We start from the raw sequence: 24,910 nt of genomic DNA on the forward strand, positions 1-24,910 counted from the left end.
TCTGTTTTATTTTTACAAAAGTGCCTCGTTGACTAATTCAGCAAGAATGGTTCACACACATATCTAATCAGGAAACCTATGGCACTGTCATTTCCAAATCAGTGTCCAAATTAGTAGAGCGCAATGGACTCGTCCTGGAGGCCTCTATATGAGCAAACTCCAAGATGAGGAATCTTGGTCTCCCTAGATCCGTCAATTCCAGCTCCCTGCACCCATGGCTGCTCATCTTCATATCCACACTTCCCTCCATTCTACACACTTTTTTAAATAATAAAAGGATTTTTAAAAAAGCTTGTTCTTTCTTAAAGTGAACATACTATCTAAAACAAACGCGGGGGAAATTAAGTCGCTTTACATGATGCAAAGGTGAGATGGCCTTTGGCCACAGGTTGTGGTTGTGAACATCTGAGAACCTGATTTTACAGCCGTCCGCATGGAGGAAACTATTAGAACTGCATATGTAAATGACACTCTAGGCCGGCCGGGGATCTGGAAATCTGGGCCTGGATTTCCAGTGAAAGATTCCCCCGTACCCGGCCAGCTCCAGGGATCTCCCCTCTAGCAGGGCCCCGGGAAGGCTGGAACCAGGCCTGGGGCGGCTGCCTCGCCAGGCTCCGCTAAGCCGCCGCCTCCCGCAGGTCCCGGGAGGGAGGGAGGGAGGCCCGGGGGACGGGCGTCGCGGGGAGCTGGCCTCGGGCGCGGGCGGTTGCCCCCAGGGAGCCCCGCGGGAGAGCATCATGAAGGCCGAGTCGGAGCCTCCGCTGGAGGAGGGCCATGCGGTGAGAGACGAGGGGCGCAGGACCCGGAGCGCGGCGATCTGGGGGTGCCCTAGCCAGCAGTGACCCCGGCCGAGCCGGGAACGGGGGGGCACTGCCCCGGAACCCGGCCGGATCCGGGCGGTACTGCTGGGCGGGGCCCCTCACCGGAGAGGAGTCCGACGGAACTTCTCCACGCTGCAGCCCGCGTTGCCATGACGACGCCTTCCCGGCGGCTTCCGGTGGGGAGTTTGGATCCGGGTCTGGTCGCGCCGTGCCCGTTCCCGCGCAAACCAGGACGACCTCCCGGGGAACCGTGCGTGAACCCGCTCCCCTCCTGGGAACGTCGGCCGGTGCCCAGGCTCCCCCTTCAAGTTTAGTCTGAAGGGGGCAGAGCGGGTTCGGACCCGGGGACCCCCAAACCTCCTGCGGGGACGGTGGGGATGCTTCGGCCCGGCAGCCTGAGGGGCGCAGCCCGATGACGCTCTGCGCCTGCGCCTGCGCCTGGGTGGGCGGGGCGAGCGGGGCGGGGCTAGGCGGGGCGGGGCGGGCGGGTGCTTGGGACCCGGGGCTCCGCCGCCGCCCCTGGAGACGCGATGGGGAGGAAGCAGGTGGTTAGCGAGCCTCAGGTACTGTCGAGCTGCTGGACTTCATTTAGTCTTCCCTTGAGCCGTCCTGGTTTTGAGGGGCGTAGGGCTGCGGTTTCTAGATGGGCGAGATGGGTCCTTTTTGCGGGACTTTTGAAATGTGGACTGGGTCCCACTTCATAGCGTCTGGAGAAGAGTAGCGCTTTCGTGGGACCATCATTCCTTCCCAGTTGTCATTTTGACTGCCGGGTAGCATTAGGGCATCCTGCAGTGTCCTAATCTTGTAGCATCTTCGTGAATCTGTTTGGATGCATACAACAGTGGATTGCTAAAATGTATGCAAGCCTGTGGAATCAGTGCCCTCTGTAAGCAGCATGAGATGCTTGAGATATTCATTTGACTTCTAGACACTTCCGTTAGTATTCAGTTCTTTTAAAGATTTATTTGCTTTCTGAATATTTTGCACGCGTCTGTCTATGTGCACCACTTGTGTGCCTGGTGCTCAAAGAAGCCAGAAGAGGCTGTCCATTTTCCTGGAACTGGAATTATTGGTGTCCGCGAGCTGCTTTGTGTGTGCTGGGAACTGAACTGAACCTCTGCAAGAGCAGCAGAGCTCTGAACGGCCGAGGCATCTCTCCGGTGCTTGGTAGTCTATCATGAAAAGTTTCAGAATGCTCTCAACTAATGCTCCCTGAATTCGCAAAGGTGATTTTTCTTACACAGGTAGAGCAGTGTAAATTGTATTCCACCACCAATACTTTCTGTTCTAGAATATGTTTTCTATTTCTGTTTAAGATATCTTTTTAAAAAGCGTGTTACTTTGTGGCATAAAACCTCAGTTGGCTTCCTACTTAATAAAACAAAATCCATATTCCTTTCCTTGGTCTGCAAGGCCCTACTTAACCCAGCTTCTACACGGCTGTCCTTGGTAACTGCTCCAGCCTTGGTGCTTTTCTTACCTAGCGCACTCGGAGCCCAGGCTTTCATGAAAGCCTTACCATTTACTCCCCATTGCCTGCAATGTTGGCTCCTTTATCATGCAGGTCCCAGCTCAAATAACCTCAGAGAGGCTTTCCCTAAGTAAAGTAGCACTTCGTTCCTTCTATATAGTTATTTATCATATCTACACACACACACACACACACACACACACACACACACACACACACACACAGTGTGTTCTAGTTTTATATGCATATGTAACATTATCTTCCAATACTTAGCCACTAATGGAAGTCCTGTAAAGGGCGGTGAGCTCCATTTTGACCCTGTTCTGAATGCTCACAATAGGCCAGACTGGTTGGTGGAAATGTAAGAAGAAAAGAATTTTACATGGGATGTAGAAATAGCATATCTAAACTCAGCAGTCTGGTTTATGTTATCACCTTCCAAGTTTCACTGATAAACAGCTTCCAAAAGATTTGAAGAGAATTTCTGATCCCTTTTGTTTGTCTTACATCTGAACATTGGGGTTTTGGATGTGTAGCTTTGTGGTACTTGAGATGCAGGAAGGTACGGTGCACCGGCTTTTGTTTATGAATTTTCTGTTTGTCTTTGCTTCTGTCTTTCCCTTACTCCTGCAGCATCCTCCACGGGCCCTTCCACCTGTGCCAAGGTAAAAATAATGTACAGTCTTTTCATGATTGAACTTGAAAAATGGAAAAATAGGTGGCCGGGCGGGGGTGGCGCACACCTTTAATCCCAGCACTCGGGAGGCAGAGGCAGGTGGATCTCTGTGAGTTCGAGGCCAGCCTGGGCTACCAAGTGAGCTCCAGGAAAGGCGCAAAGCTACGCAGAGAAACCCTGTCTCGAAAAACAAAAAACAAAAAACAAAAACAAAAAACAAAAAAAAAAAAAAAGAAAAACAACAAACAACAACAACAAAAAAGTAAAAATAGGTAGAAAAAAAAGGAATAGTGTGGTTGAAAGCTACAATGCTTCAGGAAAACAACAACAAAAACCTTCCTTGAAGACTTTCCCTAAAAATTTAGAGGCAAAAATTAAATTTGAGTCATGAGAGTAATTGCTGTAAGTAATAGAAAAGTCTTAATCCAGCCCAGTAGAATAATGGTCTGTTCTGAATGTTCTGGTGTCCTGTTTACCAGAATTCTCCCGATGCCCTCATCTTTTCGGGAATAGTTCCGTCAGAGCCTAAGCTGATTATAACCAACAAAGGAGAGTTCTTAATCCGATTAGTCCCTTTAATTAATAGATAGTAGGGAATATGTATTTGTGCTTTCAAAGTGTTTTTAACAGTGCTGTTAAAACAATATACTACTCACAGATAATAAGCTAGTTTATAAACTAGCTGACTGTGTGAAAACTTGTTATATTTTTAAGGTTGTAATGATGTAAGTCAATTTTCAGTCAGATAATAATTAAGTTTGTTTGTTTGTTTCTATTTTTTTTTTTTGTCCTGCTGATTACATTTGGTTGGGGTCATGAAGTGCTATTCAAGGTGAGTTGGTTTACTATTAGTGTAAAAAATCCTACTGAAGTGCTTGGTGTTCTGAGATAAGCATGGTGATGAGTAGAGAGACACATACCATCACTCCTAGTTCTGGGAAGGCCAAGGCAGGGAGGCTGTGAATTTGAGGCCTGCATGGACTACATAGTGAGGTCCTGTCTTTAAGGGATTCAAAGTGGAATCTGGGGACAGTGGCTTACATCTATAGTGCCAGCCACTTAGTGGAGTCTGGGAACAGTGGCTTACATCTGTAGTGCCAGCCACTTGGAGGCTGAGGGAGGAGAGCTGCTTGAGCTCAGGAGTTGAAGGCCAGCCTGGGTGACTGTCAAACCTTGCCTCAAAATGATGATGATGATGATAATGATGATAATTTTATTTGATTCCTTACTTTGTTTTACTTAGAATTGAATCTGAATATAGTCTATAAAATTGCAGTATCCATTTGCTATCACAGTCTCCTGTGACTGCCATTTTAAAATTGTGTATGGTATACAGTACTAGATTGCTCTCTGCAGTCCCCAGAGTATATCTATCCCTTGACTTGCTGATAGTTCTGTGTTAGACTCTATTTTTCCTCTTCCCCTTTAGGCAGGCTAGCAACTCCAGAATGTTTATCCACTTAATATCTTGCAAGATTGTTAGAGGTGATGCAAAGTGGGACCACCAGGATGACTTAGTGGGTGAAGGCACCGGCTGCCAAGCCTGACAACCCGAGTCTGATCCCCAGAACCCACCTGGTGGAAGGAAAGAATTGATTCCTGCAAGTCGTCCTCCGACAGCTACATGCAGGCTGTGGTGTGCACATCTACACACACACACACACACACACACACACACACACACACACACACACACATATACACAAAATAAATGTTTTTTTTTTCCTTTGAATAAAAAACCCTACTAGGTTAATTGCAAAGTCACCGGGTAACAGTCCGGAGCAATTGTCTTTGTGAATGATGTGGTGAGATCTAGACCGCTTTTGTCACGTGGTTCTGTCTTCTTAGTGTGAAGCTTCTCCCCGCCCCGACATGCAGCTGGCCCTTTCAGAGTCTTGGCTCACAGATGACACATATCACTCCCATCCAAGCACTGACCAGGCTTCACCCTGCTTAGCCTCTGAGGCCGACAAGATCAGGCACCTTCGGTGCTACAGACAGACACATACCACTTGTATTCAAGCCCCTGGCCAGAACCAGTCTAGATCATTACCTCAGCGTATGGGCCGGAGACGGTCCGGGACCAGGTGGACGTTTCTTGAGTCCACTTTCTAAGTCGCAGATGTAAACATCACTGAGCAACAGTATGCTACTGGAACCACGCTGTGGGCGGTGCCAATTGTGGGCGGTGCCAATTGTGGGCGGTGCCAATTGTGGGCGGTGCCAATTGTGGGCGGTGCCAATTGTGGGCGGTGCCAATTGTGGGCGGTGCCAATTGTGGGCGGTGCCAATTGTGGGCGGTGCCAATTGTGGGCGGTGCCAACTGGCCTTGCCAGTTCCTTACATTTCATTCCCCTCGTGTGTGAATGTTGGTTGGCTCCAGAGAAGAGAGGGAAAGTCTTCCTTACTAGAAGTTCTGTTCAGCTGATTCTCTGCCATTTTTCTTGTTGTTCTTTCTATTTTATAGATGAGATTCCACTTAGCCATCCTAAGAAAAAGAAATCCAGAACGAAAAGCACACTAGGTAAGAAGTTCTGTGTTATGGGGGAATCACACGTTTTCCCAGAACCTTACCCATGATCAGCGCAACTTACAGAGTCAGGGTTTCTGGGCACCAAATCATTAATATGTTGAGGACAGGGAGGCAAGGCCATGGGCCGCCTGGAGAGTAACTAGGTGCGTTCACAGAATAAAGTATTGTGACTCCCATGTTTAATGTTTACAGTATTGTTGCACTCTTCAGGTCATTTGTCCCTAGATAACATAAGTGTTTTAAACCTCTACTTGGTTCTAGACCTTTGAACACAATAATGGACTTAGAGACTTGGGATTCTTAGCTCTCCTAATCTATGTTAGAGCAGGACCCTGAAGGCAGGCTCACATCATCTGTGTCTTCAGGCTTTAATAACAGCAGGACCATGAACCTCTTTTGCCACAGTTGCCTAGCTGGTAATCCTGGATGGGCTGGTAATCCTGGATGGGTTGTTAGTAACTCAGACTCAGCACACTGGGAATTCATTACCCTCAATAATCAGTTTTGGTTTTCACTATTTTCCTAGTGGGCTTGGAACCTCAAAGTCACCATTAGTTGATCTCTTCACTCTTTACTTAACCCTCTTACAAGCCTAAAAGTCTGTGTAGTGATGATTGCTTTCTTATATAAATGGAATCCTATTCTATAGGTACTGTCTTGGCTCTTTATAGAGTATTCTGGGTGTCCCTAAGCAGTGACTTTATAGTAGTAGTTAATCTTTAACGTAATGTCATTTAATTTACTTTGAGACTTCGTTCTAAACAGTAGTGCAGTTCCACGTACCGTAGTGGCTCCTGGGGCGAGGGTGTTTCTGAAGTGGCCAGCAGTGGCGGGGTGTGTGTGTGTGTGTGTGTGTGTGTGTGTGTGTGTGTGCTGTTGATGCCGTGGGCTCCGCTAGCTTGTCCTCAGGGAAGGGTCTGTCACTCTCTACCGTCATAAAGCCTGGGAGTGTCACCTTCTCTAAATCCCTGACGAAACCGCCCCATGCCAGTCTCTACTGTTCATTAATTCAGCGACTGAAAAGTAACTTGGCCCCCATTTGTGGAACTCCGCCGTGAACTGTGGAGGGAACTGTGGAGGCGGTACAGTCCTTAGGGCAGGGGACGAGAGTTGTCTATTATGTCACTTTGAATTTGCCCCTTTTTGAATGCTTTGAATGTTCTGAAGCAATGTCTCCTCCTCTCCATTCCGCGGGCCTTCTCTTTGGCCCTCTCCTTCTCCTCAGCCTTCCTAACCCCACGTTTATTTATTTCCCACACAAAGCCCAAAGTTAGAGAGGGGAGGCGTGAAGTCTTCAAGGCACAGTTCGGAGAAGAGAAGGTGTTGGTGTACAGAGAACACCGGGGGTACCCTTGTCCGTCTTTCTGACTCACTGGTCTCTGCCCAGGCTGACTTCCTGTCTTCTGTCTTCCTGTAGCGTCTGCTTCTTCCGAAGGCCTCGCCAAGCCCGTTGTTGACAGACGCTCTGAGAGCAGTGAGCCGCCAGCTGCAGGCCTCAGGGAGTCCCCAGAGGCTCCTGTCCAGAGGAGGCAGAAGAAGACAAGGCCACCTCCTGGTATGTGAGGAGACCAAGGTTAGACAGTGACCGAAGATGGGATTTGAACCTTGTTCCCATAGGTGCACTCTTGCTTGCGTTCTTAAAACACCCGCCACTTCAGCTCCAGTGGCTTCAGGCCTCTTTTCTGGTTCTTTGATCATGTATGTGTAGTATATGAGAGAAGGAGCCCGCTAACAGCGACACGGAGTCTTATGAATTATGAAAGCGTGGCCGCTAGCTTAGCCATTCTGATGGCTCTTATAACGTAAGTTAACTCATAATTTTATTAATCTACATTCTGCCACATGGCTTTCACCTCTGTCCCATTCTGTGTGTGCGACCCTTTTCATCTCTCAAGGGCGTCTCCCCTTCCTCTCTCTGCCAGGAAGTCCCGCCTATCTCTCCTGCCTAGCTGTTGACTGTTGAGCTTCTTACTACACCAATCATAGCAACACATCTTCACACAGTGTACAAATATCCCACAACACGACAGTTACCATTTATTGAGTATCTGTGACTCGGGCAGTGCTCTCAATGTAAGCAAAAATACTGTGTGCGTGCGTGCGTGCGTGCGTATGTGTGTGTGTGTGCACGCATGTGCATCAAGTTAGCGATGCTATTTGCTTTTTAAATTAGAAGATCTAGTGTTGATCTGAGCATAGTACATACCTGTAATATGTACCAGAACTCATAAGGCTGAGTGAGGCAGGAGGATTGCAAGGTGTAGGCCAGCTACATAATGAGTTCCAGGCTAACCAAAGCTACAAAGCAAGATCTTGTTTCAACAAAGACCACAATACAAAAATAAAATCAAAGCTAGTGTTAATGGGAACAGGTACAGTAATACAGTAATAGAAGCATAAATTGCATCAGTCTGTCCAGATGTCTAAGAGTAAGAAACAGCTGTAATAATTGATACCATCAAAGGATATTAGCTTTACAGTAGAAATGGGTAACCACCAGAACACTGGTTAAATAATCACAATTTATCTAAATAAATGTAAAACGAGCACAGGTTAGAAGGATTGTGCAAGTGAACTAGTGTCCTGGGAAACCATCTGCAAAGTACTGTTGAGTCAACAACAAAGGTTATAAAACAGTATGTATTGTGGGGGGTCTCACTTTCACAAAAATATACTAATATTGTTATTACTTATTATTATTTTCCTGTGGTTGCTGTAACAAGTTACCATAAACTGGGAGACTTCAACAAACAACATTTATTACTTCATAGTTCTAAAAGATGGAAGTTCAAAATCAAGGTGGCCACAAAGCCGTGCCTTCCTTGCCCCTTGGAGCAGCCAGTGTTGTGGGATGATCTTTTTGTACACTGTGAAGATGTGTCTTTGCCAAGGAGCCTTCTGATTGGTTTAATAAAGAGATGAATGGCCAATAGCTAGGCCAGAGAGCAGAGGCGGGACTTCCAGGAGAGAGAGGAAGAAGAGAGGCAGAGATGCCAGCAAGACACTGAAGAAGTCATACATATGGTACTAAGGAGAGGCAATTGAGCCACATGGCAGAACACAGATTAATATAAATAGATTAAATTATAAGAGCTAGTTGAATTAAGTCTAAGCTAAAGGCCAAGCTTTCATATTAATAATAAGTCTCCGTGTAGTTATTTGTGAGCTGGTGGTCCAAAGAAAAGTCTGACTACATTCTAGTAATTGTTGACGATCGGCAGCATCCCTTGGCTGTGGAAGCGTAATGCCAGTCTCTGTCCCATCTCACACTATTTCATTTTGTCTGTTTCCCTCATGCTTTTTATGTAAGAAACCAGTCATTGGATTTAGGGTCCATCCTCACTCAGCATGACATCATCTTAACTTGTTTATATCTGCAAATACTCTGTTTACAAATACAGTTATGTTAGCAGGCTCTGGGAGTTAGGACTTGCATGTGTGTTTCTGGAACATAATTCAATCCAGAGCATAGTCTAAGCACACACAGACCCAGTGAAAACAGTGGGGTGTTAGCAGTGCCAACAGAGATTAGGTTAAAAAACAAACAAGAACAAAACATGGTTTTTCATTTTTTTTCCATTTAAGAATCCTTATTACTTTTATAGTAATTAGAATAGGACAGTGGACTGACTTTGTCAACATAAAACAAAGTGAAGGAGTAAGTATGAGGCTAGTGTGCACTGTTAACACAAGTTAGTGTTTTGTTTGAGACAAGGTCTCACTGTGTAGCCCTGGCCAGGCTGGAGTTTACTGTGTAGTCCAGGCTGGTCTCAAATTCACAGAGATCCGCCTGTCTCTGCCTTCTGAGTGCTAGGATTAAAAGCATGTACTACCACACCTGGCTAAGTTTTTTATTAAAACAATTTTACACTTCTGTACTATAATTTCAAGTTTTAATGTCAACCAATATGGAAAAAAAATTAAGAAACCTAAACCTAATCCTAGCTGAGTATGTTGTGACATGCATTTGGCAGGCAGTTCTCTGAATTTAAGTTGTCTACACAGCAAGTTCCTAGGCAGCTGGGGGTACATAGTGAGACCTTGTCTCAGACCCCAGCACTGCCCTTAGTCGACAAGAATTGGTCCAACTCAAAATCTTCAAGTTCTCTGGTCTCCCAAAAGTCAGGAGACTGTGTTGTTCTCGTTTTTTTACCTTGTAACTGTGGGTCCCGTCTCATTTTCAGAGTTGGAGACTTCCTTCGCTGGAAAGCCATCCAGTCCGTCTTCACTGCGAAATGAAAACGGCATCGACGTGGAGCCGCCTGCGGGGCCAATGATTCCAAAACCTCGGAGGAAGGCAAAGTAATAGTTACCCATCCTGCCAGCTCTCCCTGGGAGGGGGTACCGGTGTTTAACTCAGAGATCTGGATAGTAGCTCCTCACTGGGTCTTGGAAAGCACTGTATTTGTATGTGTTGGGATAAGTGGTATTATAGGAATACAAGCTAAACCAATGTATGAGAAATTTGAAAAGTATAGAACACCAAAAAAAGAAAAGAATAGTATATGGAAAGAGCCTAAGGAGTCATCTCTAAAAAAGCATGAGACGAAGAAGATACTTTCATATGAGTTTCAAAAAGTGAGATAAAGATTAATGATTAAAGATAAGCTCCTGTGATTTGTTTCTCTATGTTAATGGAATTTGAACTATTTTGCAATAAGTATAATTATTGTGTTTTAATATAGAAAGTTAAGTCTCATATAATATACAAGAGCATACTTTACGAAAAATACCCTGGAAGTTACATAACATTGATGTTTGTACTTAAAAATGACTCTATAAACAATAATCAGTTATATTTAGAATTTTATAATTTTAAGTCAGGAGCCATTCTAGTCCAGTCAGTGACCGTTTTCTAGATGAGAAAACTGAGATCCACAGAAATGTGGGCAGTTTGAGACCTGTTTGTATAGTTCATAACAAATCTGTTTGAGTAAACAGCATATTTTTACACTCCAAGTTCAGGACTCTTTCAATTACATTCATGGGTAATTTCTGATGTGGGTCTTTAAAAATTCAGGAATGATCTATTTTTTCAAAGATTGTCCCTGATTTCAGGAAAACCCAGCCAGCCGAACTACAGTATGCTAATGAGCTGGGAGTCGAAGATGAAGACATAATAACGGACGAGCAACGCACTCTGGATCAGCACTCGAGGTTCACAGCGCCCACTGGGATTAGCCAGCCTGTCGGCAAAGTGTTTGTGGAGAAAAGCCGTAAGTAATTTCATGTTTTGGAGTACAATTGCTCTAAATATGGTAGAAGGAAATCTCTAACCTGGTAATTATAGTTCTGATGACCTGACTGAAGGAAATAATAAAAAAAAAAATATGAATGACAATTGACACGCAAAACTGTTATTACAGTATTTTTTTTTCCCAGCTGGATTTTATTTATTTACTTTTTGTTGAAAATAGTTTTTTTTTTTTCTATGCAATATATTTTGATTGCAGTTTCCCCTCCCCCAGGTCAGGTGTTGTCCTTAAGTGGCACCGTCTACCCCCTGTGAGACAGGATCTCTCCTTGGGCTGGAGCCCATAGTCCAGCCCAGCTGGCCGTCTTGTCTCTGCTCCCGAGTGCTGGGATTCCAAGCACGTTGGCAGCGGCTGTCAGGACAGGTGTTTCACCAACTGGACCACCCCTCATCCCCTCGTTTTCTAGCGGTGTTACCCAGTCATTCTTATTCCGGTCTCCTGTAGTGTAAAACCTTCCCTGTTGAGGAACTGATCATAAAACGCACAGGGGGTTCTGTTGGCTATCCAGTAAAATTTTTTTTGAGAAAATTAGTTATTCTTTCATCCTTCAAAACATCTGAGCAACAGTAATTGAGATGGAATCTTGCCTGCCTCCTGAGGTCAGTTCTGGAAGAAGAACCCTCCTAACCAGTGTAAGTGTGAAGAACTCCCGAATCTCAGGAGAACTTTATGAAATACACTACCTCTTTCCTGCCGATACAGAAGGCTGTATGCACCCTCCACCATCCTTCCTGCCGATACAGAAGGTGTGCGCACACTCCAACATCCTTCCTGCTGATACAGAAGGTGTGCGCACACTCCAACATCTTTCCTGCCGAAACAGAAGACTTTGTGCACCCTCCAGCATCTTTTCCCAAGAATTTTGAAGAATTTTTAAAATAATAGCTTGCCCTGATACTGTAAACATTTTAAATTTTATTTAAATTATTTATTTTTAGAAACCTATTTTTTTTTATTTTATGTATATTTTGTCTATGTCTCGTGCTTGCAAAGGTCAGCAGAAGCTATCTGATCCTTGGAACTGGAGCTGTAGGTGGTTGTGAGCCACCAAATGAGTGCTGCGAACTGAACCCAGGTCCTCGGCAAGAGCTCTTAACCACTGAGCCATCTCTCTAGTTCCTGACATTTTAATTTTAATATTCCTAAAGTCTCTAAGTTACCTCTATAGACTGTCATGCTAAAGGCTTTTAAACTTAATTCTGAGTTGAAAGTGTATCGCTGTAATTCATTAAATACCTTTGACTCTTAACATTGTCATTTAAACATCAGCTTTGGGTTGAGAAGAAAGCTTATTGGCATTGCATTATTTTTTTTTTTAAGATGAGGACATTGTACGTCTAAGCTGCCAAAAGTGAAAGAAGAGAGAGAGAAAAAAACTTACACAGTCAAGGAGAATTTTTAGATTAAAAAAAAACAAACAAAAAACAGGAAAAGTTCAGTCCTAGTTTCAGCCCTCCTTTTAACTTTTTTAAGCATGTGTGCTTGTGTGGTTTATATGAAAGACACACCTGTGAGGTCAGAGGACACGCTTGTGGAGTCAGTTCTGTCCCTCTACCTTTGTGTGGGTCGAGGGACCAAGCTTTGGCCATCGGGCTAGATGTGAGCAGCACCTTCACCTCAGAAACCACCTTGCAGGTCCCACCCCCAAGTTTTCCCTGCTTTAAGATTTTGTTTTGCTTCAGTTAATTCTCTTGTGTCTGTGTGTGACTCTGTGTGTGGGTATGTGGATGTGTGTGGATGTATGTGGGTATGTGGATGTGTGTGGATGTATGTGGGTATGTGGATGTGTGTGGATGTATGTGGGTATGTGGATGTGTGTGGATGTATGTGGGTATGTGGATGTGTGTGGATGTATGTGGGTATGTGGATGTGTGTGGATGTATGTGGGGATGTGGATGACCCGTGGAGGCCAGAGGTGCCAGAGCCCTCGGAACTGGAGCTGCTCTTGGAGCCTGCGCAGAGGTCCCCGGAAGAACACTCTTACCTGCCAAGCCATCTCTCCAGCCCTTGGCTGTTCTTGAGACAGATTCTCATGGAGCCCTGGGACCCCTGGACCCCCTGCCAGGGTGACAGGCATGCCCTGGTGTGCCGGGCCGAGGCTCCCACATGGGTTCTTTCTTGCTAGTCACTGGTAATTGTGTTCTCTCCGCTCTGCTCTCCAGGGAGATTCCAGGCGGCAGATCGTTCGGAGTTGATCAAGACCACAGAAAACATAGATGTGTCGATGGACATGAAGCCGTCCTGGACCACCCGGGATGTGGCGCTTTCCGTGCACCGAGCTTTCAGGTGGCCGCTTTTTGTGGATGTTCCCTAAGCATGTGTTAATTGGATCTTGTCATTTAAAACAAAAGGAAAAAGCCGTGCCTGTTCCATACTTTAAACAAAATCAACAATTTACAGTGATATGTAGATTTATTTTTATAGGCATTCCACTTGTTCTTTTCATAATATGTTGAATTTTATTTCATGTGAAGAGATTTTAAAAATGCTTCGGCTTTCTATTTTAGTGATTGGTGTGTAACTAAACCCTTTTCCGTGCAGGATGATTGGTCTGTTTTCGCATGGCTTCCTGGCTGGCTGTGCCGTGTGGAACATTGTCATGATCTACGTTCTCGCGGGAGATGGGTTCTCTGACCTCTCCAACCTTCTGCAGCAGTACAAGCCCTTGGCATACCCGTTCCAGAGCCTCCTCTACCTGCTCTTGGCTCTGAGTACTGTTTCAGCATTTGACAGGTGAGGCTGTTGTGACGGGGGATCATCCTTCTAACTTTGCTTCAGGGAGAAGTGGTGAGCAAACCGTGTCACTAGCGATGAGTTTTCAAATTAGAGTGATAGGACATCGACGTCATCATTGTTAAACCTGTCTTTGGGTTAGCATGGCCTCGTGGCTTCACCGTATCTTCAGAGATCCTGTTTCCAAATGGTGTCACCTTCATGAGTACTAGGCTTAGACGTTCATCACTTATCTTGGGGAACACAGGTCAAGCCATGTTTTAACAACCAGCAGGGCTGGAGAGATGACCCAGTGGGTCCAGATGCCTGCTGTCAGGCCTAATGTCCTGCGTCTGCTACCCAGGACCCACATGGTGGAAGGAGACAGCCAACTCCTGAGAGCTGCCCTCTACCTCCACATGTACACCTTAGCTTGAGTGTGTGTGTGTGTAAGTGTGTGTGTGTGTGTGTGTGTGTGTGTGTGTGTGTACACATGCACAGCAGTCCACACAAACTAAATAAAATGAAATAAAATCACACACAAAAAAAAATCCTGCCTACTCACTGTTATCATAGTTTGCTTCTCTGTTTCTGTGATAAAACACTGATCAAAACAACTTGGGGAGGAAAGGGTCTGTTTATCACACACTTTAGAGTTCCCCCGTCAGGGGAACCCACAGCCGGAACTCGACAGGGCAGGAACCTGGAGTCATGAACTGAGGCGGAGACCACGGAGGAGTGCTGCTTCCTGGCTGATTCAGCCTGCTTTTCATACAACCCAGTACCACCTGTCCCAGGATGGCATCGCCCACATGAGCGGGGCCCTCCCACGTCAATTCTTCATCAAGGAAATGTCCCCCTAGACTTGCCTACAGGCCAGTCCTATGGAGGTGTCTTCTCAGTTGAGGCTCCCTCTTCCCAGGTGACTCTAGTTTGTATAGGTTGACAAAACCAACCAGCACCGTGGCTTGATGGTCTACAAGAAGAGGAGGAAGCTAGTGATTTTTGCAATAATACTAAATAGTCTTCTTGTTGGATCTGTGATGTGTCCTTTGTAACAAGGTAGATGTTCTTTCCTGTTAAGTTTAAACTTTAGCTACTTAGAGACCCATGGGCGACGATAGACTCGAGAAGGGAAAAGGTTGAAGGAGGAAGGACCAGCCACACGGTGACAGAGACTTTCGCATTTTGTTCCAGGACTGACTTTGCTAAAACATCAGTAGCCATCCGGAACTTTCTGGCCCTGGAGCCAACGGCTTTAGCCTCCTTCTGTAAGTAATAGTTTACCTTGACAACTGTTGTGATTGAGGAGTTATACTGTTGTGTTGAACCAAGAAAAATACAGAAGTTTTTAATATTATTTCTTTATATGAATCATTACTTCTAAGCCTGTGAAATTGTAATTTAAAACATGGTAGGAGTAATTTTGATAGAGTTGTTTGTTTGTTTGTTTGTTTTTTGTTTTTGTTTTTGTTTTTTGAGGCAGGATCTCTTACATAGCTCAGGCTGGCCTTGGACTTCCTGTGTGGTTGAGGATAGCTTTGAACTCCTCATCCTCTTTGCTCTCTCTTGAGTGCTGGGACTTGCAAGCATGCCCCGCCGTGCCTGGCTTACAAGTGTTTTTCAATAAATGATCATCTAAAGGACTTTCAGAAGCTGAGTTTGTGTGTGAGGGCCTGGGGTTAATGCCCTGCACCCAAAATAACAAAGTTAAATGTGTTGCCCTTCATTACGTATTTGGCTGCTGTCTTTTCCACTTGGCATCAGGCAGACACAGCTAGCTGGCTTGGCCTTTTAGTACTAAGTACCATTTATGTATTTCTGGCAATCTACAATACATTTTGTTCTGGGTTACAAGAATTTTATTAAAGCTAGTGTGAGTAGCTCGAGAAATTCATCTAAATTCTTAAAAGATCGTCTGGGTTCCTTCTTGCCAGTTCTGATGATAAGGTAGTGCATGTATTGCACTCTGTGCCGTATCCATGCCAAGTAATGAAAAGCTGCCAACTGAAGTTGAGTGAATTTCTTTTGTATAGTCATTTGCCAAAGTGTGGATTATTTTCCCCTTAAAGAACCTACAAATCCAACATAAACAGAAGGTAGTATTACTAGTAATTTGACCTTTTTTCTTCTCAGTGTACTTCGCTGCTCTAATACTGTCTCTGAGTCAGCAAATGACAAGTGACAGAATCCACCTTTACACCCCTTCTGTGAATGGAAGCCTCTGGTAAGAATTCACAGTAGTGTTAGCAGTTGTTATGGTAGCAGCAGCCACAGGGGAGTAATGATACTTCTCCACATGTTCATCCACAGATCACAACCAGCCCACGTTTCTGTTTATAATAAACCACAAGAAGAAAATACCTAGTCTGTTGGTTAATGGATAATGACCTTTTTATAGCTTACTTTTGCTTTTCTCGACATGTATTATCAAGTAGCCTAGGCTAGCTTCAAACTCCTTATTTAGCTGAGGCTGGCTTTGAACTCCTGATCATATTGCCTGTACCTCCTAAGTGCTGTGGTTACAGGCAGTCACTATACCCAGCTTATACCTGGGTTTTTAAAGGAACTGTCTTCTTTTCAAAAATATGTTTTAACTCTTCAAGTCATCATACAGTGGGTTGGAGGTGTCCTGTGCCTTTACCCCAGGCGGAACCCTAAGACCACAGAGCAGTGGTGTGCAGGTGCCTGGAACAGAGGCCAAGAACTGAGCCGTGCTAGAAGAGACTATGGGGGAACCGACATTTTCAGACGCGTGGCCACCTGCTGCTGGGGTTATAGGATGCTGAAATTCCAGTCTGTTTTGAGAGAGTGAATAGGGGTGGCTAAGAGAGAACGAGAAGACGGTCAATTGAGGAATATTGCCATGGTGCTGTAAGGGAAACTGTCAGGACTCTTGAGGGGAATACCAACTTTTCATTTATACTAATCTACAGAGATCTGTTTAGAGTTCAAGTTGGCTTTGAGCTGCGGGTGTGTGCAGGAGGCTTCTTCCATAGTTTGTTTGTTTTGGGAGACTCTCACTTTATTTCATACTTGGTATGACTCTAGGAGAGGACTGCTTTTTAAAAGTTTATGAAATAGTTACATTTGGACCTGTGAACAAGAATGAAGGCATTGCTACTGAGCGCTTGCTTCTCTTCTCCAGGGCAGCGGAAGTCGAGGAACAGATTCTCGGGCCGTGGATCATCGTGAATTTGGTGGTGGCTCTTCTGGTTGGGTTGTCCTGGCTCTTTCTGTCTTATAGGCCAGCCATGGATCTTAGTGAAGGTATTAAAATAAAAAGATATGAGTATTCTGATAAGTCTCCCGATTTTATGAAGTTTCCCAATAATAATTTAATAACAAATACATTTACAATAAGATATCAGAAGGACAATGAAAATAGCTAGGTCTCAGAATGGTGGAGGAAACAGGGTGGAGGGCCTGGAGAGTTGGAGCCTGGAGACACTCAATGAGGGGCCTTAGCCTTCTGCACATCCGGACGGTGTGCCTTCTTGGAATGTTTGGGTGTTGCTAAAGCTCTGCTCTCCATATCCTCGGTCTTCACTTGATGACGTCATGCTTCATCAGCGTAACCTCTGTCACACAGACGTGAGTCTCGTTGGCACAGACCCCGTCCGTTCTTAGTTTACCTTCAGTGTGCCCAGTGCCCAGTGAAGTCACTCATCTCTAGACCCCAGGCCCTTTTCAGAACACCCAAAGGGAGACTCCATTAGCAGACGGCTAGCTCACCAAGAAGAGCTCTAGGAACACTTGGTATTTTTTTTTTTTCTTTTTTCCCAGAGCTGAGGACCGAACCTAGGGCCTTGTGCTTGCTAGGCAAATGCTCTACCACTGAGCTAACTCCCCAACCCAACACTTGGTATTTTACTGTACACTGTACCTCCTTGACAGGGCTTCCCCATTTTCATCCATTCACACATGAGCACTGTAGTTACATCATTTCTGCCCACCCCCAACTCCTCCCATGTCCCTTTTCTTCCACGTTCATGACCTTTTCTTCTATAATTATTTTTGTTACATTAAAGATGTAAATGTGTATAAATTATATGCATATAAATATACAATCTATTAAGCCCAGTTAGTGTTGCCCATATGTGCATGTGAACAGATTACACCAACCCAGGATGTGGTTTCCGTGTGTATCTCATGTGTGAATGCACCGTTTTGCGTGATAATCCTCTTGTTGTCCCTCTAAATGTCCTGCTTTACCCAGTTTGCTGTCTTGGGCTTTGGGGCTGGGTAGCTGGTTGGTCGGTTGGTCGGTCAATCGGTCGGTCGGTGGTCAAAGCGCTTGTTATGCAGACATGAGGCGCTCCAAGCACCTGTGGAAACCCAGGCACAGCCTTGTGCACCTGCAGTCCCAGCACGGTGAGGGAAGGCGGGTGGATCCCGGAGCTCATGGCCAGCCGGCCTTGCCAAACTGATGAGCTCTGGTGAGACACCCTGCCTCAAAAATAATGTGGAGAGCAATAGAGGAAGACAGCTGATATCAGCCTCCAGCTTCTACATGTATGGGCACACACATGCACACACTCATAGAACATGTATACACCACATACATTCATACACAAAAGCATTGCACATTATATATTTTGCTGTTTGTTTTTTTTTTTTTTCTCACAAGGTATGTTTTTTTTTTGGCCATTCAAAGATTTTTTTATTTACTGGTTTATGTCAGAGAACTTTTATTTTCTGTATTCTCAAGGTTTAATTTTTTTATATTTCTTGACATTTTAATAATAAGTAATGTTTCTATGTGGAACAATAGTTTAATTATGAAAACGTCAACTAGCAGCACTCTGGAGTGTTACTGGGACTGACGCCGCGTCTGGCTGGTGTGTGCCCGTTCCACATTAATTATGAGTGTGATGCATAGCGTGAGTTTTAGGAACCTGCTGGCTTTCAAGGACGGTAAATTTAAAAAGTGAGAACAAAGTGAGGGTAATACCTAGTTTATTGGTCTTTTGAAGATGAAATGGGATAGCATATTAAGGTATTTTAGTAGACACCTAGTGTTAGTTCAGAATCCTTCTACTTCTCCCCTGCATTTTCGATTACCTGATAGAATTAGACCTCTGAGCTCTTTAATGATTCTAGACTTCCTAGGCGACTTAATTTTCTTGGTAAGATGTGTTGCATTGTCTTTATTATGGGTACTTTATTTTAAGAGGTTTATAATGAACTTAAAACTTGAACTTTTAAAAATATAAAACATATACACTTGCTACTAGCTTAGCATTTAGATAAAAGACTCCCTGAATAAGTGCCGCTCCTACTTGAGGACTTTGTATTAGCATGCATATGTGAGGAGCTGAGGAAATGTTTACAGTGTGATATGTTCATTTTCTTCTCCAGAGCTAATGTTCTTCTCTGATGTGGAAGAGTACCCTGAGAAAGGAGTCCAGCCGACTGTGTGATGCCAGCCCTTCCACTGAAGTAAAGACCACACAGTGCCCACCCTCCACCGCAGTAAAGACCCGCCCAGTGCCCACCCTCCACCGCAGTAAAGACCCGCCCAGTGCCCACCCTCCACCGCAGTAAAGAAAGACCCGCCCAGTGCCCACCCTCCACCACAGTAAAGACCCGCCCAGTGCCCACCCTCCACCGCAGTAAAGAAAGACCGCACAGTGCCCACCCTCCACCGCAGTAAAGACCCGCACAGTGCCCACCCTCCACCGCAGTAAAGACCCGCACAGTGCCCACCCTCCACCGCAGTAAAGAAAGACCCGCCCAGTGCCCACCCTCCACCGCAGTAAAGACCCGCCCAGTGCCCACCCTCCACCGCAGTAAAGACCCGCACAGTGCCCACCCTCCACTGCAGTAAAGACCCGCCCAGTGCCCACCCTCCACCGCAGTAAAGACCTGCATCTCCCCACATTGTTTTTAAGCATATTTTTATAAGATCTGTATATGTGTATTTATAATTGAGCTTTTGTTATATAATGCTGAAATGCGTCTGAAGATTATGAAAAATGTTTAAATTGCATCTGGTCTTTATACCGAACATTAATTTCTATAGTATTGTCACCTAAGTGATACAGGAGACAATGGGCTAAAAAGCAGGCGGAAGTGTTTGTTTCCTGTTCTCTCAAATCTGCTATGTGCATAATCATAATCATAATAAAAAGCGCCAATCTAAAAAAGCCATAACCTCAGTGTTATAGAATAGATATCACGTTTAAATGTAAATTTAGAGAAGAGGGTAGAAGGGAAATGCCTTCATTTTGTATTTTTGATGTCTCCTTATTGAACACACTACAGTATAAAATTTGTGTTTTCTGAATCTGGTAAATGTTTGTGTATCATGTAAGAATTACATTGTAATTTAAATTGAAAGATGCTTTACTTCATGGCTAATAAAACAGAAATATTTTTGTTTGAAAGTTTTCTAAGTTTTATTTTTCCCTTTTAAAATCTGTGCTGGAGGGCTGGAGAGATGGCTCAGAGGTTAAGAGCACTGGCTGCTCTTCCAGAGGTCCTGAGTTCAATTCCCGGCACCCACATGGTGGCTCACAACCATCCGTAATGAGATCTGGCACCCTCTTCTGGCAGCAGGCATACATGCAGACAGAACACTGTATACATAATAAATAAGTAAATCTTTAAAAAAAAATCTGTGTGGTTCTCTTATCTGGTTGCACATCAGGATCTGTGGGGGAGCTTTAGAGAAACAGCTGTAACTGCTAGGAGTAGTGGTGTGTGCCTGTAATCCAGCATCTGGGAAGCAGAGGCAGGAGAGGCAGGAGATCAGTGCCACCCTCAGCTACTTAGCAGGCTTGAGTCCAGCCTGAGCTACATGAGAAACCATTTCAAAAACCAAAATCAGCAACAACAAACTCAAACCATGAGCCGTGAACCAGCTCAGGCCTGTGATTTTGGGCTAACCTCTGTAGAGTCTCCCTGCTGCCTTTGTACAGTTGATGGATATCAAACCCAGGGTCTCATTCTGGTAGGCAGGTGCTCTACCACTGGGCCGCATCCTGTGTTTCTGTCTGTCTGATGACAAAGGGTCTCGATGAGTATCCCAGGCTGGCCTCAGACTCCTGGTCTTCCTTCCTAACTTCTTGAATGCTGAGGTTGTAGGGCCTGCTGCTTCTTATGAGTCACAAGAAACGTGAGTGGACGTTCACCATCCTCATTCTCAAACTCTGTCAGGTATCTTTAGGTTTCTGAGAAATTCCACTGTTGGGGTGGGTTCTGCATAGAAAAAAGCTGTCTGCACACACTTGAAATGCTTCTTCGGCTGGTGTCATGTCTGTGCGCCCTTTGGCGTCCATCAATGAGAAGACCTGCTGGAACAGAAAGTGACTCAAAGGATGTTGGAGACGTTCCTAGAACTAACTATTGGGCCTCCCTGATTAGCACACAGCCGAATGTTGTATAGAAGATGACCGGCGGGCTGAACATTGAGGTGGCTGTCCCTGAGGGTCGGTCTGTATTTGGTGCAAGCACCATACTAAAAATACCTTTTGCTGTCTGTAAGGCCAGGGTTGCTGAGCGGGTGTCATGGAATTGTGACTCTACAGGCAATGCTGACTATCCTGTCCGTTGTCACTGTGATTGGCAATGACTCTCACGTTGGCGGCAACAGCTGGGGGCGTAGGCGTCTGCTTCGCAGCTGCTGCAGGGAAGTTGAGCTGAGATTGATCACGTCTAAACTGTGTCATCAAGGAGAAATAGGGAAAGTGGCTATTACCGTGGGGGATGTAGGAGGCTGAGTAATGGCCCCTAAGGGCCATCCATGATCTAATGCCTGGAGTCTTGGGAGTATACCACTTCTCACAGCAAAAGTGGTCATATAGATGGTCCTGGGGCTAAGAATCTTGAAATAGGGAGAGTTTCTTCCATGATACGAGCCACACAGTGTAGCCTGATGATGTCTCCTAAAGGACTAAACCTTTCCATATCTCATCCAAGAGCTGTTGGGTCAGTTGTGATGCTTCTGCTTATAAAGATGGAAGGGCCATCAGTGACCCCAACAGTCAACAGAGACACAGCTATTCCAGCCCCATGAATTCTATCAAGGATGAGCAGCAGGTCCTCCTAGAGAGCCTTCAGGGAGCAGCGCAGTGCTGTGGTACTAGACTTGAAGCCCAGACATAAGAGATAGCAGCTCTGTTAGCTAAGCTGCTAGGCGTGTTCTTGAGAGCACAGAGAATGGAGAGCCTTGCATTGATGGAGAACAACGTTATAATTGACTGTGGTGGCATTGTGTCCCCCCGAAATATTGTGCATGCTAATAAACTTATCTGGGGTCAGAGAACAAACTAGACACAATATTAAACATAGAGGATAGGCAGTGGTAGCACACGCCTTTAATCCTAGCATTCCAGAGGCAGAGACCTACCTGGATCTCTGTGTGTTCAAGGATACAGCCAAGCATGGTGACTCACGCCTTTAATCCCAGAAAGCAAGCCTTTAATCCCAGGGAGTGATGGCAGAAAGCAGAAAGGTATATAAGGCGTGAAGACCAGAAACTAGAAGCTTTTGGCTGGTTAAGCATTCAGGCTTTCGAGAAGCAGTTCAGCTGAGATTCATTTGGATAAGGACTCAGAGGCTTCCAGTCTGAGGAAACAGGATCAGCTGAGGATCCAGTGAGGCGAGGTAGCTATGGCTTGTTCTGCTTCTCTGATCTTCCGGCATTCACCCCAATAACTGGCTGCAGGTTTGTTTTTATTAGACCATTTAAGATTCATGCTGCAGTTGACACTGGAAGGGTGGTCTTTGAATATGACTTGGATTTCAAATCTCCTGATGGACCCCAGCAAGCACATGGTCCCTGAGCAGCTCATGGGACAAATCTTTCGGCAATGCACACCAAAGATTCCTTTGACCACGATGATTAGAAAAGTTCATTGCAGATGAATGTCTCAGTGATTAACTCAAGGCAAACGGCTAAGGCCGTAGATGAGAATATCAGACCTGTCAAATCTGAATATTTGAGGATGAAGCCTGGGTTTATGCTGGGTCCCGCCCAACTACCCAACAGTCCTTGGAGGGAGGAGGGAAGAGGGAGGATTAAAAATAATAGATATGAAAAATTGTATGACTTAAAAGAAGAAGTCAGAGACACAGAGTAGCATAGGGAGGGCTCTGGGTCAATACCACAGTTGCCCCAAGTTTGTTCCTCATGAGCTTTTTATACACCAGCAAGGGGAGAGGTGAAAGACCTCCCCCTCTCAAGGACACAATGGTTCAAGGTACAAAGTTCAAACAAGTGTAAACACCTTCTTAATTCTCAAAACACCTAGTAGCCATGAGGCAAAACATCTTGTAATTTGACCTTGAAGTATAAGACACCTGGTAACCACTCCTTAGGCCAAAACATTCTATTATGCAGCCTTGAGGGACAAAACAAGCTTGGACTCTCTGACCTTGAGTCACGATGGAATCTCTGTGGGCCCCCACAGGTTTATGGGAGCAGAGGATAGGGAGGCTGAAAAAGGAGACATACTGTCTGCCTTCTAGAGGCTCTTAATCTACTTAGAGAGAGAGCTAAGAATGGAAGAATCTAGGAAAGGTTTGTGGGTGAGGTCTGATGTGAGGGGCGCTTTGTAAAGTGGGCGTGGTTTCTACTGGTAGAGATGGGGCACACACACAAAAAAGGTCAGGAAGGTGAGTGAGCTTAACACTTTAGAAAATCTTCCTCCTCCTCCTCCTCCTCCTCCTTCTCTTCCTCCTCCTTCTTCTCTTCCTCCTCCTCCTTTTTCCTCTTCTTCCTCTTCTTCTCCTCCTGCTCCTCTTCTCCATCATCATCATATGTGTGTATAAATGATGGGAGAGGGGCTTTGCGCCACAGTAAACGTGGAGGTCAAAGGGGAACTTTGCACAGTTGGTTCACCTTCCTCCGTTACACGGGTGGGTTCTGGGGCCCAAATTCAGGTTTCCAGTCTTGTGTGAGGATCTTTACCAGCTGAGTCAGCTCACCAGCTCAGCTCAGCATTTAAAAAGTAAAAAGGTTTTATTTTTTCTGTATGAGAACATGTGTGGGCACCTGTGCAGGCTAGAAAAAGTGTCAGATTCTTTGGAACTAGAGCTGCAAGTAGCTGTAGACCATCCAATGTGGGTGCTGGGAACTGAACTCAGGTCCATCTGAAAGAGCAGCAGGTGCTCTTAACCCTTGCTGAGCCATCTCTCCAGGCCTTCAGAGTAGCATCTTCTGGAGATTTGAAAACACACTGTTGTGAGATATCAGCCTAAGTTTGATGTTAAACTTTTACCTCATTTGCTTTTTCTTTGTACGCCCCTTTTTTTTCTTTCAAAATCTTTTGAAGGGATGTTTATTCTAAGAATTAAGGACTTTTGTCTATTGAATGCACAGTGTCATTAAAGCAACCAGAAAACATAACACCATAATATCTAACATCTCGTCCATTTTCGAATTTTCCTAGTTGTCCTGCAAATGAAATTATATTTCAGTGGTTTTTATCTCTCAATGTAAAATTATATATTTAGAATTTAAATTTAAATTTCCTTAACATTTATTTGTGTTTTGTTTGTGTGTGTGGATGTGCACAGCAAGGTCAGAAGAGAACCATCAGTTCTCCTGTGGAGGCCCACAAAGCTTCCTATATTTCTCACTTCTCCCTACTCAAGAGTACCCTGAGGAAAAGGTGGGAGGTGGTCTCTCACATTCTCCTTCTACCATGTGGCTTTGGGGAGTACATTGCCACATTCCGAACTTCTTGTCCTGATCAAACCTCAGACCTAGATAGGTAAAATTCTTGCAGGACACGCCAAAACTTCATTAGTTTTACCGTCTGTCATGTGAGCACAGATATCCAGAGGACACTGCTCAAGGGGCTATTTAGGAAGCATAGACTGGACTCCCAGCAGACAGCAGAACTATGAGAAACACATTTCTGTTCTTCTTAAATTGTGTAGTGGACTGAAATACCTAGAGATATAAATTTGTTCACAAGACTTCATTTCTGTCCCATTCAAAAACAATTACTTGCTGCCTCCATCAATTAGGTTCAAATACATTTTCAGAATTGGTGACAATTCTGAAGAACCAGGCTTCTGTGGACCCTGAAGTGCCTCCTCTTTCCTTTGTAGTTCATGGTTCACAGTAAACCAATAATGCCACTATTCTCCAGCAGGTGTCTCCAGAAACCAATGCACAGAGCTTCTACACTTAACCAGAGGTCTCTAATAGTGCTAAATTTATTCCTTACAGCTCAGGCCCTGGCCAGAAAACATTACAAATTCTGGAAAATGCATAGAAGTAATTGCTAAGCTGACCTGCAGAATTGGACTCTGCTTAAGGAGCCAATAAATGAAGCAGGAGAACAGTTGGTTTTTTTTTTTTTTTTTTTTTTTTTTTTTTTTTTTTTTTTTTTTTTTGATTCAGTTTGTTTCCTCTCCTCTGCCACCCCAGAGAGGGTTTCTCTGTGTATCCCTAGCTATCCTGGAACTTGCTCTGTAGACCAGGCT

At 44.9% G+C, this 24,910-nt stretch overlaps 1 protein-coding gene across 6 annotated transcripts; it reads left to right on the plus strand.

Annotated features, from left to right (window-relative positions):
• Nucleotides 1-14: 14 nt before the first annotated feature.
• Tmem237 (transmembrane protein 237) lies at nt 15-19,857 on the plus strand. 6 transcript variants are annotated; one of them, XM_037210383.1, is made up of 14 exons: nt 755-779; nt 2,926-2,957; nt 3,790-3,800; nt 4,398-4,453; nt 5,436-5,492; nt 6,919-7,056; nt 9,686-9,803; nt 10,560-10,717; nt 12,919-13,042; nt 13,298-13,489; nt 14,666-14,739; nt 15,605-15,695; nt 16,617-16,738; nt 18,830-19,857. In XM_037210383.1, the coding sequence occupies exons 4-14, from the start codon at nt 4,417-4,419 to the stop codon at nt 18,889-18,891; spliced, it is 1,173 nt and encodes a 390-aa protein (XP_037066278.1). In that variant the 5' UTR covers nt 755-779; nt 2,926-2,957; nt 3,790-3,800; nt 4,398-4,416; the 3' UTR covers nt 18,892-19,857. The 6 variants fall into 6 exon arrangements, with proteins under 6 accessions (XP_028741460.1, XP_037066278.1, XP_037066279.1 ...); XM_037210382.1 differs by lacking the exon at nt 755-779 and adding an exon at nt 1,358-1,384; XM_028885627.2 differs by lacking the exon at nt 4,398-4,453 and having other exon boundaries at nt 15-779.
• Nucleotides 19,858-24,910: the final 5,053 nt, after the last annotated feature.

Source organism: Peromyscus leucopus, chromosome 13, assembly GCF_004664715.2.
Source record: "Peromyscus leucopus breed LL Stock chromosome 13, UCI_PerLeu_2.1, whole genome shotgun sequence".
NCBI lineage: Eukaryota > Metazoa > Chordata > Mammalia > Rodentia > Cricetidae > Peromyscus > Peromyscus leucopus.

Coding starts and splice junctions, on each gene's coding strand:
- Tmem237 (XM_028885616.2), top strand. CDS start 2,821: ATGTGTAGCTTTGTGGTACTTGAGATGCAGGAAGGTACGGTGCACCGG. Junction 5,493..6,918: donor CAGAACGAAAAGCACACTAG/GTAAGAAGTTCT, acceptor GTCTTCCTGTAG/CGTCTGCTTCTTCCGAAGGC. Junction 16,739..18,829: donor AGCCATGGATCTTAGTGAAG/GTATTAAAATAA, acceptor TTTCTTCTCCAG/AGCTAATGTTCTTCTCTGAT.